At 37.0% G+C, this 21,483-nt stretch overlaps 1 protein-coding gene across 1 annotated transcript; it reads left to right on the top strand.

Moving 5' to 3' along the window:
• Nucleotides 1-5,405: 5,405 nt before the first annotated feature.
• On the top strand, nt 5,406-8,580 carry LOC103926855 ((R)-mandelonitrile lyase 3). The gene is made up of 5 exons (XM_018642486.2): nt 5,406-5,463; nt 5,795-5,931; nt 6,743-7,402; nt 7,485-8,328; nt 8,445-8,580. Exons 2-5 carry the CDS (start codon nt 5,832-5,834, stop codon nt 8,482-8,484), a joined length of 1,644 nt encoding a protein of 547 aa, XP_018498002.2. The 5' UTR covers nt 5,406-5,463; nt 5,795-5,831; the 3' UTR covers nt 8,485-8,580.
• Nucleotides 8,581-21,483: the final 12,903 nt, after the last annotated feature.

The raw sequence follows: 21,483 nt of genomic DNA, 5'->3' as shown, positions 1-21,483 counted from the left end.
ACCTATTATTCATTATTTGTAATATGTGGATTAGCCTTGGATAATTATTCACTATGATGTCAAAGCTTCTCCCTGTTCTCATAGATTACTCTGCAAAATCATTTTTCTACTCATCCAAATCTTGAGGTGATTTTGAATTTAATGTTGCTTTGGTCGTAATTGAGTGGTAGTGACTTACTCTATAATCTAAACCACGTGTCAATTCTCATCTTCTCTTTGCCCTCTCCCCAAATTAAAACAAATGCAATTAGGAGAGTGTTTTAGGAAATGGGTGTCTTGAAAAGAAATATTATATCGTCAAAAATGGGAAAATCCCTTCATTTTAGCCTTCCATGCAATGTCATGTGTAGTGTTTCAAGATCCCCTCAGTAGGTCATATTTCCAAATTTCTGAAAAATCAAATGGTAATTCATTAAAATTTCACCTTCAGTTAATTGACCTTGGCATTTCTCAAATTGGTGCCTCACTTAAAGTTCTACATCAAAGTTATATTTTCTTCCAAGGCTTGTGCCTTGCTTTTTGCGAGTCTTGTCCTATGTTCATGTTATGTAGGAAGTGTTATTTATTGAGGTCAATAGATAATTAAAAGCTTGGTTAACTTTGAAAATGCTTTTGTGATTTCAATGCTTGGTTATATGGTTTGAAGATGGCTATCTCTAATCCTATGCCCTTACCTTGACACATAATAGTTACATCATGAGCACGTGTTCATCTGTGTATTACTGTCTTTGTATGCCCTTGAAGAGTTGTATTTTGAAAATTACAATGGATATTGTTTCATCAAAGAGAGATCCCATCTGAGAAGGTTCGTACAAGATCGGTGGAGTAAGTAGAAAGGGTGGTTACACCCTTACCACCATGAACGACAAAGAGGTCGAAAAGTAGTGGAATGCCTACAATATGAGAAAGTACCATGCATGACCACCCGCTGCATCCTGAGCACTACTCAGGCCAAATAAAGCTTAAAGACTCAAGTAGCTCAACAAGCACTACCTCGCAAGTCAAGGATTATCCAGTTGTTATGCAGTTTCTACCTTATAGCAAAGTTCATTCGTTTCACTCGTCTTTGAATGAGGAATTCAGAAGATATTCACAACTTAGCTTGATTACATGCCTACAACAGCTAATCACTCCTACACTTTAATGAAGATTGCGCCCAACACGAGACTTATCGTAGGAATTGCACCCCCCTCCCCAGGGACCAACCATGCTCTCCCCCGAGGATAGGGTAAACTAACACTCCAAATGTCCAGACATGGATGGGTTGGGCTGCCCTAGTGTAATTGATCGCATGATGGCATGTGCCGGCATTCCTAGAATTAGCCACAATGATCCTTTTCAAGACATAGCTTACTAAAAGATTTTGGCATTTGGCCTAGTTCGTGGGCATCCAAACCTTAGAGACAAAGGAGGCACACAACGCACTTCATTCGTTAGGCACCTTTCCATGAAGATGGACCACATTTGAGCATTTTAGATGTGACTAGACTAGCATCAATGACTGAGCATCCTGTATGTGACTAACTAACGGCTAACCAACTAGCAGCAAGCTTCACAAGCTCATAACTTGCAGCCTCTTTCTTTCCTTTGGAAGAAGTTAAGTTAATAACGAGCTTCCCAACAGTGGATGGACCCTCGAGCAGTGGAGGAAGTCTTTAACAAAATCCACTGACGGCTATCGAGCAGGTGATAAATATCTATTTTTTCCACCTCTAATATCAACAGGCTTTACAACAATAATCGGCTGAGCTAATGCCTCAGCCTTAATCTGCTTGATATCTTTCTTTGGGGGCAGGCCACCCTTCTCCCGGTGAAGAGGACTACACAGCCAGCGCTACTCACGATATTCAATAGGGATACCTAAGGTGTTGTGCACCTTCTTTATGTCTGGAGAAGTCTTGGGAGTTGAGCCAAATTCCAAATCTACATAAACACAAGAGGATAAATTAGAAAGCAGCTCAACAAAAAACATAAAGCAGCTTAGAAACTAAGCAACCCACTTACCATCGATCAAAGCAGTCGTATCGCGCAACCTAGGCATGAGTTAGATTCCCACTCTTTGCTAATTTCTAGGGTCTCTCTGGCCCAATCATAATCCCCTTTGCTCGAATGATTAAAGAGCCTATGGCGGGTCCTCAGCTGCCTGACACCATTGATGTGGCCTATGTCAAAGAAGTACCAAAACTTGCTCGTAGTCAAGTCCAAGTCAAAGAACCTACTCAAGTTATGGAACCTCAGCATCATGTAAACCGCATTTGGAAAACTGAGCAGGAGCACACTGCATGGAGCAGTTCATCTCCTAGAAGAATAGAGGCATAGGAAAGGTGAACCCCAACAGGAAGTAGTAAGGGTGAAATTTGATAGCTTTTTTGGACCTATACGACCCACATCTGCTACCTTCCTTGGTTCGCTTCATGCGAACCCCTGATGAAATTGTGTGGTTGAACATCTCAAGGAAGCTTTTGAACTGCTCATCGAAACCTATCTTGACATGAGCAGCCTAGAAGTGGCCTAACTTACATGCAAATCCACCCTGGTGATACAACGGTGAGATAAATTCATCATTCATATGGCTTGAGAAAGACATGTTAAAAAAAAATCCTACAACGACGCAAGGAACAATTGTTAGATTTTGGTGGTGATTAAAATTTCTTTCCTAGAAGAATTTAAATTTCAATTCAAAGTGAGAATCTACATCAAATTGGGAAACAACTTCAGGCTTACTAAAGCAGCTTGGGTTTTCTACACTTACTGCCCTTTCTTGTGCAAGAAGACTAATAGGTGTGGGGACATTTGCGGAGCAAAAAATAATCTCAAAAATTCCTGGAGGCGAAATATGGACTTTCAGCTGAAAAAGACAAAACTACCCATATTAAATGAGCAAGCATCCCGCGCGCAGCTCAGCATCCTAGGAAATGCAGGCTGCAAACTACAACAATACAGAGCTCCACTGCCCGTGAAAAAAGTCAAAGGTATTTAATAATAGGATTATCCCTAAATCCTATTATTAATACACTCCCAATTGAAGGCAAACCCTATCAAGTAAGTAATCCCAATTGTATTTAATTAAGGATAATTACCTTTATTTCGATGATATTATTTACACAATATCTTGGGAATATTTTGTAAACACGAAAAATTCCTAAAATAAGAAACAAGAATACGTGCACAAAAATATGTGTAATATAGGTGAAATGAATGTGTGATGTAAGTGAAATGAATAAATATTGTAATTTTTATACATTGGTTAACATTTATTTCACTGAAATTTCGGTGTCTACAAATGCCCCCACTTCAAGGCGCATTGTATACACATGCTTGTCACGTGTAGAAGATGCGTTTTGAAGTCCCATAATGTAGATGTCAACCCAAGGGCCGTCGAGGCTTGATCTTGAATTGGGCTGGAAATTTCTTTAAGGGCTGTCGGGGCTTGAACTTGAATTCGACTGGAAGATTTTCTGGTTTCCTCCAATCGTTGATTTTCCACAGGCTTAATCTTGAACTGGGCTGGAGGGTTTTTTTTTTTTGTCTCCTCCGAAGGTCTGAACTTACTCTTCTTATCTGGAGTTGAATTTGATTCAAGGGTGGTGAATACTTGATTTTGAATCGGACTTGTGATTTCTTCAAGGGCCGTCGGGGCTTGAACTTGAATTCGATTGGAAGATTTTCTGGTTTCCTCCAATCGTTGATTTTCCACAGGCTTATAACAATTCCAAAGGAATTAACGGGAATAAAAGAAGTACGATGAAAGAAGGAGGTGCATGGGCGAGCGAGGGAGATGAGGTCAAGAGGGTGGAATGGGAGGGGGAGAAGGGCTGGGAGAAGGTGGGAGAGGGGCTGTCGCCGATCCCAAGCCAGAGTCAGTGGAGAAGGAAAGAGATAAACCAAGAAATTATTTTTAGAAGTTAATAAAGAGAATAAACACTTTCGATTATGAGGTTGCAAAGTAAATTAATAACGCGTTACTACATACCAAATTACACATTAGATAAATTTTGTGGATATCCCCAAATAGATGCTGATCTCCGTAAATGGTATGGTCCGCGTATGAAACGCAAATAAAAAAAAAAGGGTTTTTGAACTTTAATCCTTCAAGAAGATTAAAATTTAATAAAAATTTGGTGTGAGATTGAATATTGATTTTAGTCCCTTAATGTGTACTTAATTCAAAGTCATATTATATTTTTGTTTTTATATTTAATAGATAACTTAGTTAATGTTATCATATTAAATTTTAAATTTATTATTATACACTTTTTAATTCATTAATTTTATTTAACTTTCTCTATTAGTGTACCTAAACGTCCGTATCATAATATATTTTACTAAATTAGTGTACCAAAATGCCAGTACCTAAATATATTGTAGTGAATTAGTGACACATAAGAAAATATGTAAAAACATAAGTGTACCGAAAATTCTGTACCTAACTATATGATACTAAACTAGTGTACCGAAATGTCGGTACCTAAACATATTATACTAACCCAGTGTACCTAAATATTCATACGTAAATATATTGTAATGAATTAGTGGCATATAAGAAAATATGCAAAAACATAAGTGTACCGAAAAATCTTTACGAAAATATTTTCTTAGATAAGATGCTTACCATAATGAGAATTAAAATTTATAATATTTTCATAGAATTTAAATTCATAAAATTATAAATAAAAAAAAAGAGATGAATACATATGGTGGCATTAAATAGAATCATAGGGATTAAAATCAATTTTTAATATTGTATAAGATATTTTTCTAAATTTCATCTTATTTAGGATTAAAATCTAGTTTTCTGTAAAAAGAAATTTCATGTGATCTTTGTGCAGGATTTGTAAGAGGCTCATGTTTCAATAGGGTTAATACTAGAGTTAAGATTTTTCTAGTTTTATACATGGAACGTAGCAACACGTTCGCATTCCGTTATTGAGTTGGCACCATAAAAGTGCCACGTGAGCCAGTCATGTCCATTACAAAGGTCCTTTCCTTTTCTCAAGTTATGACCTTTTTTTGTATAGATGCCTTCACCATCTGCTAAAGTGGGCCAACAAGTAAACTTTTGGCTACTGTTCAACAATGGATATTTATGGTGTATGTTCATCTCCTTCTATCACAAAGTAGTTCAGTTGTCAAATCCTTGTGTATGTTGTGTCATTCCAGTGCACAGAAGGTTTGGTGTGTAATTCCAGTTTAATACATACATTATTGAAGATACTCTTGATTTCTGTTGCAACATGTAATATGGTAAAACAACTTTGAGTCGTGGGAGTACTGGAATTACACATATGTAAGTAGGCTCCAAAGGATAATTAAGAAGAGAGATGCCTAAGATTTAGGCACCGAACTTATTACCTGTAGGTGCCTGTCGTTATATATATAAGACCTGCGAGAGTCATAGAAAATCTATGCCGCCATATGACTAACAAGTTCTTGGCTATAGAAAACAAAACGTCCAGTTCTAAGGTAAATTCTGACCCCTTCAACTGTTGAAAAAAGATAATTATATATCGATTCTTTTTTTTTTTTGGTCTGGAAATTGTGTATTGGCACACAAGGATGCTCATTTTCTGTTTCCATCATTTAAATCATATGTAGCCGGTGTCCGCTTACAAGTACTTTTTCTTCGCTATCTACTTTATAAGAAGTGAAGTTGCTCCTTCATGTCTGATAGCATGACTTTTTAACTGGAATCTACTAAATGTTACCCTATAACAATCTTTGCTAAAAGGAAAATGTGCTACCTCTCTTTAATTTATGAGGGTAGAAATGAAAATATTTTTGAATTTTCGTGCAGTGGAAGGAAAAAAAAACGAATATCTGACTTCAAAAACATGAAGAAATCAACAATATATTCAATACTATCAGTGTTGCACATCTTTGCTCTTCATCTTCAATCAGAGGTCAACTCGTTCGCTACTACTCGTGATCATGGTAAATTACTTCATCAATTATTCAAAGAAAAGAAATTGAAAAGGATTATACAAAACTTAATAAGAATCATGCTAAAGCCATATAAATGCTTGCAGCGACAGTCCGATGCCTAAAATTGAATGTCTTAGTCCTATATATTATCCAGTGTTTTAAAAAACTTGCTCCAAGGCGTGCATAGGAGGCTTTGGAGGTAGGGCGGCAGAAAAATCGCCTTAGTTTTGTGGAAGTCGACAAAAACTCGCCCAGGTTTCGTCGAGGCGCAAGGGTGTCTAATTGGGCGTCAAAGTTACTGAAAATTGAAAAAAAAAAAATAGTTGAAAGTGATTTTTTAGTTGCAGAGCAGTTACTCGATTTTTTTCGTTGCAAAGCTCAAAGAAGATGAAGAAGACGAAAAAAAATTTGCCTAATTTTTCATTTTTTTAAAACAAATTTTATCCTTTGTTGATGACTGTCCAACATATTCTCTTTTGTTATGTTTTTGTTTTTAATGTTATTTTATATACTTTTTAACTGGAAATATGAGGAAGACTAAATTTGTAAACTAAATTTTAGAAACTAAAGGACATGGAAATTGATGATTGGTTTATTACTTAAGCTTTAATAAACGTACTCATTTTTATTAGTGACACATCATTTAATTTGCAAATTTTGTCAACAAATTTAGTCTCCCTAGCATTACCCTTTTTAATTTATTTTATAAACCTAAAACAACTCAAAAGACTTTTTTTACTTTTTAATATTATCACAAAAACAAGTTTCATCTTTTTCAAGTGCCCTAAAATATATGCTTCATCATTTTCACATTGTGCAGATTTTCGCTACATGAGATTTGTGTATAACGCCAGTGATCCACGGTTAGAAGCATCGTATGACTATATTGTCATTGGTGGAGGAACAGCAGGTTGCCCACTAGCAGCAACTTTATCAGCAAACTACTCAGTGCTCCTTCTAGAAAGGGGCAGTATTCCTACAGCATATCCGAGCGTCTTGCGTGACGATGGGCTTCTAACTACTCTAATGCGGGAAGATAATGGCAAGACACCAGCTCAAAAGTTCACATCAGAAGATGGTGTTCCTAATGTCAGAGGCAGGGTCTTAGGTGGGTCAAGCATGATTAATGCTGGCTTCTACACCAGAGCTGACAGGGATTTCTTTATGAAATCAGGGATTGAGTGGAACATGGATTCGGTTTATAAGGCATATCGGTGGGTTGAAGAAACTATTGTGTTCCGCCCAACTATGGATCCCTGGCAATCTGCTGTAGCAAAAGCATTGTTGGAGGCTGGTGTTGATCCAGACAATGGACTTAATTTGGATCACATTAAAGGAACTAAAATTGGGGGTTCGACGTTTGACAACAATGGGAGAAGACATGGAGCTGTGGAGCTGCTTAATAAGGGAGATCCGAACAAATTGCGAGTTGCAGTTCATGCCACAGTAGAGAAGATCCTCTTCTCTTCCAAGGCATCAAGTATGGATGATGAACAGTTACGTTTATGTTAAGCACAAAAAAAGAATGTTTATTATTAATTTTAAGCTATCATCTGATGTAGGTTTGTCAGCTATTGGAATCATGTATAGTGATTCGAACGGGAGGTCCCATTGTGCATATGTACGCAGTCAAGGGGAGGTTGTATTGAGTGCCGGTGCAATTGGGAGCCCTCAACTTCTACAACTTAGTGGTATTGGCCCAGAATCTTATCTGTCATCTCTTAAAATCCCAGTTGTTAGTCCCCATCCATACGTTGGGCAGTTTATGTATGACAATCCTCGTAACTTAATTAACATTTTGCCCCCATTTCCACTAGAGCCTTCACCTGTGAAGATTGTAGGTATTACAAGCGATTTCTACATAGAGAGTCTCTCCGGTTCTCCATTTTCTACTCCACCATTTAGTCTTTTTCCTAATCCATTTAATCCCATAAAGGTTGATTCGAGTTTCGGACAAATTGTTATCAAAGTTCCAGGACCCATGTCATATGGTTCTCTTAGGCTGCAATCATCCTCTGACGTGAGAGTCAACCCAAATGTCAAATTTAACTACTATGCACACCCGTTGGACCTTTCTCGTTGTGTTAGTGGCATGAAAAAGATTGGCGAATTGCTAAGGACAAACTCATTGAAACAATTTAAGGCTCAAGATCTGCCGGGTATAGAAGGTTTTAAGTTTTTAGGCCTATCCTTACCAAAGAACCAGACAGATGATGTTTCCTTTCAGACATTTTGCCGAAGTTCAGTGGCAACATTTTGGCATTACCAGGGGGGATCCATTGTTGGAAAGGTTGTCGATAGCGGTTTGCGTGTTTTGGGGATCAATGCATTGCGTGTTGTGGATGCATCCACATTCAATTTCTCACCGGGGGCGAATCCTCAGGCCACCCTTATGATGTTTGGCAGGTATGTTATCATACTCACAAGATATTCGCAATGGTCCCTTGGGTGCTTGACTTGCTTTTATGAATTCTATGCTGTGTTGCTGTTTTTTATTTGCTTCAGTTTTGTGCTTTTAACAGGTATGTTGGCCTTAAGATGCTGCAAGAAAGACCAGCCTGAAAGGAAAATCTATTAAGAAGTCAAGTAGCTTACGGTTTGGCTAGAAAAAGGGTATAGTGGTGCTTTGAAAAAATAAAAAACTACTTATGCTAGAATAAGTAGTTGTGAAATAAAATCCATATGAAATAAGGCAGCGAAGTGCAAAAGTGTTTTTAGGAAGAAAAGAAAAAAAAAAGTGTTATAGTATTTAGTCAACTTTTATATAAAACAACTGTGATTGTATAAAATGACAAATAATAACATAACACTCGGCGTGCTATTAATTAAGTGCTTGGAAAATAGAGGTCAATTATTTATTTTTTTTTTTTTTGAACAAAAATAAAGGTCAATTATTTATTTTTGTTTTTGAACAAAAATAAAGATCAATTATTAAATATACTTTATCTTCCTTAAAATAGGGGCAATTTGATTCCACCGCCTAATATCTCTAATTTTTTTTATTAAACATTCATCACTTTTCATTTTTTATTTTTTTATTTTATTTTATTTTGTCGAAATCACTTTTCAAGTTTTGATTAGACTAGATTTGGTGGCATTTTCATTCTCCAATTATCCTTTCATTCTTTTCTCTAGTATTTTACGTGGATTAGACTACATTTGGTGGCATTTTCATTCTCCAATTATCCTTTCATTCTTTTCTCCTGTATTTTACGTGGATTAAATGTTATCTGTTATAAAGACTAAATATTAGGGATAATCTTACAATTAAAATTTAAAAATTAGATATATATACACAAGAAAAAATGAAAATGTACACGAACCCATGCCAAAAAAGCACAATCAGCATACTAATGAAAAATAATAATCTTTAGAAAACAAAAATCGCAGAAAAATGATAAAAAAATCTTTAGTAAAATTATATATGTCTATCCTTTAAAAATCAAAATGGCTTCATCTAAAATCAAATTACCTAAAGCATATTGGTACGTTTAAATCAGACGCAATATAAAGACACAAATCTTGGTATAGTTGTTTAACAAAGCCTAAAGCGTTTTGGTACGTTTAAAATCAAACGTACCACACATACACTGACGTACAGATAACATTGTTTTTTATTTATTTATTTTTTAATTAAACGTATCTAGGCTTCATAATTCATGCAAGAGTTACAATTTGCTTTATATTAGTCCCTCTTTGACCTAAAACTAGGAATGGATATTAGTACTAAGATATATCAACCATGTCTTTGTAATAATACAGAGAGTTGTAATTGTGAGTTAGAAGTCAACATAGCGCTATCCAGAATCAATATGAGAGATTTCCAACCAAGGCATTTTAGTTATAAGCATAAGGGAAAACATAATGAAGTAGAAGTTATCCCAACTTTGTTAATAGATTTTGGTGATGTTGATATAATTTTTGTTAACCATAGCTCATGACAGTAAGAAATGTTCCCTGCTAAGCTTATGCTAGTAGGAAAAGATAATTTAGCCTCCTGAATAATATAAACACATGCACAAGGAAGAGGTGAGGCATATAGCTATAATAAATGAAGAATCTTTCAAATTATTCTCTGTATCAACCCATAACATACCCCGACCGAGATCAGGGCATGCTAGCCGTCACGTGAAAGTGATGTAACCATGTGCACAGTGCGGAAGCTAACAAATAATAATAAAAGTACGAATAAATAAAAAAAAAACAGTTATACACAACATAAGAACATACATGTGCAAGCGCAAGTGTAAAAACAGAGTTCAGAGCATGAAGACCTAATGCAGTCCCGGAGAAACAACACTACAAAAACACACCCAAAGGTGGTCCTACACTGGTGATAATCTGTCAGATATGCCGGAAAAATCCTCTGGGGAGTCACCACAAGTGCTAGCCAACTAGAACCTGGAGGGGCGCAAAACAGAAAGTGTGAGTGGGCAAAAACAAAGCTTTTCAAAAACCATTTCATAAACAAAGTTCTAACCCCTCGCCGTAAAACCTGTATACTTCCCAGAAAATATCATATGCATATATATAAGTCATGCACAGAACTATGCCATGCCAAATGCCTCAAAATAGAATGCAAGTGCTCAAGAAAAATGTCATCTTAATGCCATGTAATCTGTCAGCCGAAGTCACCTAACGTGACCTGTACGGCTGAACCTAGAGCTCAAATCTCCATCTCACTAACTATACCTGCACACGAGTCGGAACCACCTAAAGTGATCTGTACGACAGGACTGGGTGTATAATAAGTACGCTCGAGTGCTACAATCACGTGAAGGCTGGGCGAATAATCGCCGGTCACCTACGAGTCGGAACCACCTAAAGTGGTCTGTACGACAAGACTGTGCACCTAACTTGGATCCAAGATGAGCGTGTGGTGCGGGAGATGAACATCACGTGAAGGACTGTGCCCAACTCTGGGCGGGAGCACTAACACCGGGGGTGCAAGTTATGAGCTCTCTATACATCTCAAATCACTACTGAACATAGACATAAACCATACTCACCTGGCACTTACTTGTGCGCCCGCAACACCAACATACAGACATATACATACTACTAATAATGCATAAACAAACGGCAAACATAATGCATGGCATGTAAATGTATAAACGTTTCCATTCACTTTTTGGGAAAAACGTAAGTGTATAGATATATACGAAAAACCAAAAGCCCACTCACTGGTATGTAGAAGGGTCGTAACCCCCTTGCCTTGAGTGACCGTGCTCGTCCTCAGGATAGGTCTCACCTATATGCGAAACAACTATAAAAACGTTAATTTTAAAGCACATAACCAACCTTATGAAATAACTTCTCATACAATGCTCAAATGGGGTGTATGAATACACCAACGTGATCTACTCAACCTCAGGAACATCCCCATATTTTTAAAATAATTTTTCGACGCCGCACGTGCCCTCACGCGCCGGCCAAGGTACGGCCACACGCGCCGCCCACGCGCAGGCACGTGCCTGGCACACTAACAGCGTCAGTTAACGCCGTCAGGAATATTCCGTTAACTCTGACGGATTCCGTTAACGACGTTAGGAATATTCCGTCCAAACTGACGAAATATTCCGTCACTTTCTCCGGCCAAACTCCGGCGCCGGAAAATCGGGAAAACTTTAAAACCTTGTATCTTCTTCGTTTTTCAACCAAATTTCAAAAAAATTGGTACCAAAATGAAGCTTACAACAAGAGGAACAAATCCATACCACTATCAAGCACTAAAATCCACGAAATCTCGCCGGGAAAACACCACCAACTCCGGCCAAGCTTGTAACTCACGATCCCGACGTCCAAAACCTTCAAACGAACCACCCCGAGCCTCCTAAGGACCTCACCAAGCTTCCTACAAGCTTGAAATTCCCAAAAACACAAGAATTAACGTGTGCATGAACAGTGACCAAATCGGGGTATCTTGAGTTCGACGTGAAAACGAAGGTATCCTTACCTGAAATGGGTATGGTTGAACTCCCAAGGACCTCACGAGCATGAATATATAATTTGTTCCCTCGATCTGTGCGGTGCACGTGAATGGAAGGTGAGCCCACAGGCCATCATAGGCAAACTGCTACGTTTTGCAAGTATGATATAGACCAACCTCCGCAAGAAGCTAAAAAAGTCCCTTGCCGGAATGCAGGACACCTAAAGGAGACTTTGAAGCGAAGACCCCTTCCTTCCTTGAGTTGGGGAAGGCATGATGGAAGGATTGGGATATCATGGGCCCAAAGGGCACCTTGATATGTGTGTAGACCTGAAGGCCCAAGACCTATAGGGTAGACCTAGCATTCATGTTGTGTTTTTCGTGTTCATGTCATACCCGATATCATAACGGGTCATGTCGTGTAACACCTATTAAAATAAACGGGTAAATGACGCAATCCAAAATCGACCCGATAATATTAACAGGTAATATGACCCGACCCGTTACCCGTTAAGGAAAATATACATTAAACCAATAAATAATCAAATGAAAAATATTAAATAAGTATATACATACCATATTGTCACATTCAAAACATAAAAATGCATTTTTCTTTTAAGTAAATTTTTGCTTATCTAAATTGATCAAATGGTAAAATTGGAAAATATTGGAATAGAGAAGGGGTTTTTCCGTCCAAAAAAGTTATAATAATGAAAGTGAAATAGAATCCAATGGTACAGATTTACTCTCATTTATTTAAGTAAAGTCTTTAATGGTTTTTTAATTAAAGTAGAAGTGTAAAAAATATAGAAAAAAAATATATAAACGCTCGTAATGACAAGCTTTACAACTTTCATGAAGAGCTTAACTTCAAAATTCACCACTATAATCATATAAATCATAGATCAAAATTTAACCGTTGATTGTTGTTTACATTTACTCTTCATTGTTCTCATCCAATTTTGTTTTTTCGGATTTTCTTTTTTGAAAATATGATCTATTAGAGGATGCAGGAAGATGAACAGTTTGGATCCTTGATATTATATTCAGAGTTGTACGGTTAGTGAAAATATTGCTTTTATGAAGTTTCTACAAACTATATGACATCGACTCATATTTCAGTTAACCGTAAATATCGAAACATTATAGCAAAGATCTAAATCATTCATCTTCTTACATCCGCCAGATGATCATGTTTTCAAAAAAGAAAATTTTTAAAATGAAATTCAATAAGAAGAATAAAGATAAATGATAATCGACGATTAGATATAAATTTAGGGTTTATGGATTATAGTGTTGGATTTCGAAGCTGACCCCTTCATGAAAGTTGTAAAGTTTGTCACTATAAGTAAATGTATATATTTTATTTTTTTTTACATTTTTACACTTCTACAATAATTATTATTAATTTTGTCCTCAAATAAAAAAACATTATTCATGAGGGTTTGGAGGATTTTAAAAATCTAAACGATACTGTAAGTGTAACCATTATCTACTTGTGGAAGAATAATGATGAATCACAAGTGTTTATATATTCTTTCACATTTTTCATACTTGTATGTATGTCTTCTTAGTTCTTGCATATACAGATACTATACTAGTTTATTTTAATTTTGGACAACAACATGTTAAGTAAAATTTATCCTAGTAATGATAATAAGGAACTCTTGTGACATCCCACATCACCTAGGGGAGTGATCCTTATATGTATACTCCCATCCCTACCAAGCATGAGGCCTTTTGGGAGTTCACTGGCTTTGGGTTCCATTGGAACTCCGAATTTAAGCGAGAAGGGGGCTAGAGCAATCCCATGATGGGTGACCTACTGGGAAGTTGCTCGTGAGTTCCCAAAAACAAAACCGTGAGGGAATGGTAAGCCCAAAGCGAACAATATCGTGCTACAATGGTGGAGCGGGCCCGGGAAGTGATCCACCCCGGGCCTAGATGTGACAATTTGGTATCAGAGCCTAACCCTCGCCGTGGTGTGCCAACGAGGATGTCGGGCCCCTAAGAGGGGTGGATTGTGACATCCCACATCGCTCAGGGGAGTGATCCTTATATGTATATTCCCATCCCTACCTAGCACGAGGCCTTTTGGGAGCTCACTGGCTTCGGGTTCCATTGGAACTCCGAAGTTAAGCGAGAAGGGGGCTAGAGCAATCCTATGATGGGTGACCCACTGGGAAGTTGCTCATGAGTTCCCAAAAACAAAACCATGAGGGAATGGTAAGCCCAAAGCGGACAATATCGTGCTACGATGGTGGAGCAGGCCCAGAAAGTGATCCGCCCTGGGCCGGGATATGACAACTCTCATCATAAAAACAAATAATGACTAAAACTTCTCTTTTTTTAACTTATATAGAATAATAATACAAAACTATATATTTAAGGGAACTATTATTAGCACTCCAAAAATCTCATTCTACACTCCTCGTAAGTGTAATTTTCTTTCTAATTATAGAAAGTTTGAAGTGCAAAATGAGATTTTTGGGAGTGCAAATAACAATTCCCATATTTAATATAGAATATATTGTATATATTCATATGGCTATTGTATTTTATAATAAATCTTTTAGTAATTAAACTTTAAAATTATCAAAATAATTTTTTTGTTAACGGGTCGAAACAGGTTACCCACCTGTTACGAGCATGTATACCCGTTAAGAACCCGTTATTAACGGGTCACCAAATAATGACCTGATTAGTTATCGTGTTGACCCAAAACCCATTATTTTCGTGTCATTTTCTTATTGTGTCACCCTGTCGTGTCAAAAACTGCCGGGTCTACAATAGGGTAGGCAGGTGCTTGGCCCTTGAGGACTAGTGTCGCTTACTCATGACATCAAGGGTAAAATCGTCATATTAAGGTAAAAGTCCACATGTTAATCTCCTCTTGAATGTGGTTAATCTATGTCTCTACAACGTTGACTTCAACAAGTTTCACTTGTTACTGAGTTACGTACTCGCACACTCAAACACATGACATCAACTCTAATGAATAAATCATTGCACAAAATATTTTATTTAATTTTAAATTTTTATATTTGACATTGCATATTTTTTGACTTATTGATATTTAAATGTTATGGAAGACAAATTTCTTAAGACAAGACCTTGAAAATTTAAAAATCCATTACAATGTTAAGTTTATTTCTTTAAATAATTGGCCCAAGAAAGGATGAAAATATTTTCACTATGTATAGGTTATTCCTATATAGAATATCACTATGGAATTATTTTACTGTAGACATCTCCTAGCAATTAGGATTTTTAGGGTGGTGATTGTTCATTCATGACTTGCGACGTTCTTGAAACGTTTAAGGGGTCACGGGTGGGGGAGAAATCAAAGGTAGGCTTCTCGCCAATTAGAAATCACATATCCACACTCTAGATAATAATATCTATGTCAACTTTAGGACAAAAAAAAAAGTAAAATAAATCAAAAAAGAATCAACTGTTATAAAATCGACAGTGTGTGCAGTGGAATAAATAAAACAAGGCACAAAATTTACGAGGTTACTCTACAGTCAGTGTGACTGGAGTACATCCTGGGGGCAACGGTGGTGCTTCCATTATAATTTAGAATAATAAGAGTACAAAATAACTCTCTCTCTCTCTCTCTCCCTCTCTCTCTATTATCCCCTCTCCTCTTCCTCTCTTTTCTCTCTTTCTCTTCTTTTCTTTTTTTTATCTTCCTCTTCTGTGAGCCTCATTCGTTTTATAAGCAAAGATAATACTATTCATTTTACAAATTTTCCACAAATGAATAGTGAAAATACTGTGCATAAATAGTAACAGGCTATTCATGTGGGCCATCCACATATTATTCACAATACTCCCCCTTAGATAGCCACAAGTCTTCAATTGACTCGTTAAAATCTTGATCTATTTTGGATGCTCCCCCTGATGAGTATCTTCCCCTAATTTCAAATCATTTAGGCTGATTGTTGACCATTCTGCTTCAGTCTCTTAGCAAGAAGAGTTGCCGAAAAATGTGTTTTACTTGTTGTTAACTTTACACAGGCTTGTTCTTGAACTGGATTGGAGAGCCTTTTGCTAGACTTCCTCCAAAGGTCTGAATTTACTACTTTTATCTGGAGCTGAATTTGATTCAAGGGTGGTGGACACTTGATCTTCAATCGGACTTGTGATTTCTTCAAGGGTCGTCTAGGATTGATCGTGATTGAAATTGGACCATGAGGAGCTTCATGTGACAAGTGATATTAGGCTTTGTCGGGATGAACTGGCACGTGTTTTGTTGTGCTTGTCTCCACATGTTTCAATGTATCATTTTCACTTGCCTTATCTATTCCCCTTGCAGAAATGGTATTTTCCCTATGCAGGTTTGACATCTTCTCTTGTAGTATTTGTCCTCTGATGCAGGAGTGGAATGCAAACCTTGCATTTGAATGGTTCTTCACTTCATGGTGACTCATTTATGCATGGCAGCTTCAGTGTAAAAAGCCAACAACGGGCCAATTATTCTGCGGTGTTGATGACTTGAGACCCAGCTCCATCAACAGTCGGTTCCTTACCGGAAGTTTGTGCCTTTACTCTTGTCAGTAACTGTAGTGTAATTAGAACAGTAAGATTTACGCGTTTTCAACTTTGTCAGAGATCTTGACAAAGTTGCACGCGATATTCGAAAAAGCTGAGATTGCGTCTGAAAAATGCCAACGAACTTTATTCAGGAAAATCTGGATATTGAAATTTGAATAGCGATACCTCTTTGATCTCTGAACAAGTGGCTATGTTGCCTCTTCTTTTATAGAGACATCAATTGTGTTCAAGAGTATGCTCAAAAAGTTGCTGTCTGTAGAAATTTGCCCTTTCTTGCACTTATGAGATTTTATTTGACCTCATTTTTCCTTCATCATTTCTGAAAATGGCTTGCCCATCTAATATTTGCTTAGATTTGAGTCTTAGGAGTGATACAGACAAGCAGCGTCAGGATAATATATGGCACCCGTCCTTCTTATCTTCTAATGGTCCTCTTACAGTTAGGGACTCTATGAGAAGAATAACATAACCGCTATTGTGGTGGCTAGGAATCTTCTCACTCCAAAGGATAACAGAATCCTTTCAAAACGATATGATGAGTCAGCCGTTCAAGAGTCATTGGCTCTCAATGTTCAATGTGTGGGCTTTGTATCCAATATGGGTCAATGCCTACTTACTCGAACTCACCAAGTTGAATCATTGATGGCTGAGATGACAAGTCTTAAACAAGAGATCAGAGGGTTCAAGCACGAGAATAGAGTGTTACAGGTGCTTTCAAATAATTACTCGACGAGTATGAAAAGAAAGCTTGACTAGCTTCAAGAATCCGAAAATCGGATTCAAATTGATCACCAAAGGTTTGTTGCTAGATTTCGAAGGCAACTGATGCCTTCCCCTTCTGGTGTTTTGCCAAGTACTAGGGTGCCACATGATCAATCTCCAGTGCCTCCCCCTTCTGGGGTACTACCGAGTACTGAGACTTCACATGAGCAACCTTTGTGAAGGCTTCATCTTGTTTGTTTGTTTTAACTCATGTGTATGCACATATCTATAATTTCTTAGAGATATTAATAGATAAGCTTTATTTCATTCAATGTATTGTGCCAAATACAATAAAGCATATACTTCACTAAGATGTGGTACTTCTGGACCAAATATCAATTTATCTTTACCCATACGAAGATAAATGATCATTCTTAATGTCGACATCATTTGAGTATTTAACTCATAATCTTCAATCCATATGATTTTTTAGTATCATAAACATCATGGATAAGATTCGTGTTGGTAGATTGTTCGATTTGTAGTTCGAGACAATATCTCTCTCAACGCTTTATAATCTTTCTGGACTCTTTAGGAGTCCCAATTTAATATCATCAACTCTTGCAAGAGATTTAAGTATGTTGTAACAATATCATAATGAAAGAACTCACTAAGGCAATTTATACCATCCATTGGTATTGAGTACATATTTTATGCTTTACCTTTTCAGGGCTTTCTTCAAGCAATATGAATCCTTCAGGGATTTTCTACACTTCATGACACATTTTCCTTTGAAATTTTTACAGAGCAATTTGCTCCCATATATTCTTGAGGGATTTACTTATGAAGATATGATGTGGGCGACATACAACCTTTCGTATATAATTCTCCATTCATATGAATTCCTTTACAACCTTGTGTCATATCATGTGAGTGTATTTCACGGTATTACAAATGCCCATATGTAATCTTCTAGGTTCAACATCTTTTGGTTATTTGCATTGTATTCAAGTATATAGGTCTATTTTTCCACGTTCTTACAAAATTGTAATGGAATTGCCTTTCTCCATTTTTGGCCAATAATTTTGTTGACAGAAAAAAGAACGAGACTCAATATCAACACAGCTCATTGATGAATTTAGTAGCTATTTATAAAAACCAAATTACCATTGGTTATCATCAATCTGTGATCCCATATTCTTATGTGCATGCGCATGCATAAAAGCTTTTCATTTCTTTGAATATCCATTGCCTCTTCAAGGGCATTACATTATCTCTTCCAGGATAGTCATAGTTTAGAGAATACAAATCATAATCTCCTTTAGAGCGTATTATAGCTTGGATTTTAATCTCCACAACAGGAGTTGAGTCATTGGAACCTATACGTCTATCATGCTTCATGCATGAGACATCAACATTCTCATGTCCGCGGATTGTCCTTTCTGGGACGTATATCCATACAGCGACTGTCATGCTTCCGGCATGTTGCAGTTGTGCTTCGGGAATGCAATAGTTCAGTAGTGTCATATTCCTCTTCTTTTGAAGGACTGAACCTTTTGAGTTTGAGGGTCTGCCATGCTTCAGGCGTGCAATAGATAAATCATTTGCTCCCACATTATTTTGTCTAACAGGGACATCAATTCTTGTAGGCATATTTGCAGCAAGTATATGTGATTTCATCACTTTCATGGTATCATTCAATTATTCTTTCTTCATTTTCTCATTGATTGCTTCGTGAATCCAAATAAGACCAATTCTATTCGTTCTTCTGGAACAGTTTTTCTCATCATTCTTCTGGAATGATATTTTCTCATCGTTCTTCTGGAACGAAGTTATTTTCTCCCCCTAACGGAAAATTGTCTTGTCAAAATGATAGGCTGCAAACCACGCGGTAAACATATCCCCAATCAAGGGTTTTAATATTGAATGATAGATGATGAATCAAATCCAACATATATTTCCAATTTGTGTTGATGCCTTATTTTAATATATTGTGGCAGTGCAATAGGCACATGGATAACACAATCAAAAACTCATAAATGTATAATGTTTGGCTGGTTCCTAAACACGAGTTTTATTGAGAAGTATTGATGGTTGGAGATAGGTCCCAACCAAACTAATAATGCATCATGACATGTCACCATGTAGAAAACTTGACGATTTTGATTTCAAGAGCAGAGCGTGGGTAATCAATTTCATCCGCTTAATAAATATTTCTGCTAAACCATTTTAAGTATGGATATAAGGAACTTCTGATGCTTATTTAATAGTCTGTAGACTGAGACTCTTATGGCTTTTATTACAATTAAGTTGAGGCACTATGGCACTTCAAACTTACGGTACTCATCAAGGAACTTTATGTCCTGATTTTGAGGATCAAGGGACTTCATGCCCGATCTTTTTGTATGATGAAACTTCAGGTCCAATCATTTTTATATGATGAGGATCAGGAAACTACACGTTCTGATCTGGTTAAGGAACTTTGGGTCCTGTATATACTCATCGTAACAAAAGAAGTACAATAAATAAATTACAGCAATAGACGCTAATTCCAACCATAGTAAATATATTGCATTTAAGTAAATAAAGTTTGTGACAAGGGCTTTAATTCAGCACCTTTCACATAAATCAAAACTTAAAGCAGTAGGCGGTAAAACCGTCCATGGTAAATAAATTGCTTTAAAGTAAATAAAACGAGTGAAAGTGTTTTAAGCCAACACCATTCACATATATTTTTCCTTCTTTCTTTTCAGATGGTGTAACACCATCCAAAAATCTTTACCCCTTTTTTTTATTATTATTATTTTTTATTCATTCACATGGTGCAACAATCCAAAAAAACTTTGTTTTTTTTTATCTTGGTTTCCACATGGTGTCTGACGCACCATCATTTTTCCTTTTATTTTATTATTTTGTCTTATGCTTTTCCAAAATGTGCTGATGCATCATTCCATTGCTTTTGCCCCTTTTTCTTTCTGCAAAAACCCACAGACTATTACTTTTTCCATGGGAGAGGCCAGATAAGGAATATCATTTCCCACCCTCGTGTTTTCTTCAATTTTCCTTGCATGGTCCAGAGAATATGGCATCGCGAAGCAAGAACTTCTATACAGGAACATAGATGGCCTCGGGGTTGATGGAGGTACAAGAGAGGGTGGCCTATGTGGAGTCAGTCCTGCCATCACTATCTCAGACAATCGAGTATTCATGGGAGTTCTCGAGATCCGTCGAAAACAACGCGATCTGGGTTTCCAAGTCTGATGAGATTCTTCAGGATCTCTAGAAACCAGTTGTCAGGTACAAGTTTTCTTATCTTGTGACAACTGCAGGTCGTTGTAAATTTCAATTCTCACCGGAATTCAGTGGGGCGCTTCTGGCGCGAGGAGAGACGAAAAATGGACATACCTTTTATTCTGAGAGATTTTAGTTGACGGAGGTGAGAGGTAGATAGTGCTTCACTGGATTTATGGTGTTGTGCTTTCCACTGACACAAGAGCTTCTCGTGTTGATAACATGTTGTAAATTTGACAGTGTGTGCAGTGGAATAAATAAAAGAAGACAAAAAATTTACGAGGCTCCTCTACAGTCAGTGTGACTGGAGTACGTCCTCAAGGCAGCGGTGGTGCTTCCATTATACTTTAGAATAATAAGAGTACAAAATAACTCTCTCTCTATTATCCCCTCTCCTCTTCCTCTCTTTTCTCTCTTCCTCATCTTCTCTTTTTTTTCTCTTCCTCTTATGTGAGCCTCATTCGTTTTATAAGTAAAGATAACACTATCAACTTTACAGATTTTCCACAAATGAATAGGAAAAATACTGTGCATAAATAGTAACAGACTATTCATATGGGCCATCCATATATTATTCACAACATCAACAAACATAAATTCATAGAAATTTAAAAAGAAAAAAGAGGTGTTTGAAAATCTGTTTTGAATGAAAATTGGAATGTACCTCTAGATTTGGCCTCTAAGCAACGTGGTGGATAATCCATATATGTTGCCTATTCACTTTTTTTTTTTTTTTTTTTTTTTGTCAAACCAATAGATTTTGTTATATTAGATATTAGATTAGCCACCGACGAAATTTGAACCCACGCCGTCATGAAAGGGCTCAACACATATCCACCACTGTGGTAAAAGGTCACTTGCTGCCTATTCATTTCATGAGTGCTTGTTCCATGTAAGGTTTGGGTCCTGCGAGTAGAGGGAGAAAAGTCAACTTTTTAGTGGTCGCTCGGTTGCGTGTGTATCTATACATGCATAACGTCCTCTAATGAACATGCACAACCGAAAAAGTATAGCTATAGGTGAAACAAGAAAGTCTGCTGATCTTTCAACGAGAAACGTAAGTCTATCCGGCTTAAAAA

The sequence above is a fragment of a genome, unplaced genomic scaffold (assembly GCF_019419815.1).
Source record: "Pyrus x bretschneideri cultivar Hongxiangsu unplaced genomic scaffold, Pyrus_bretschneideri_v1 Contig117, whole genome shotgun sequence".
NCBI lineage: Eukaryota > Viridiplantae > Streptophyta > Magnoliopsida > Rosales > Rosaceae > Pyrus > Pyrus x bretschneideri.
This window is presented reverse-complemented; position numbering and strand designations above follow the sequence as displayed.

Coding starts and splice junctions, on each gene's coding strand:
- LOC103926855 (XM_018642486.2), top strand. CDS start 5,832: ATGAAGAAATCAACAATATATTCAATACTATCAGTGTTGCACATCTTT. Junction 5,932..6,742: donor CGCTACTACTCGTGATCATG/GTAAATTACTTC, acceptor CACATTGTGCAG/ATTTTCGCTACATGAGATTT. Junction 8,329..8,444: donor ACCCTTATGATGTTTGGCAG/GTATGTTATCAT, acceptor TGCTTTTAACAG/GTATGTTGGCCTTAAGATGC.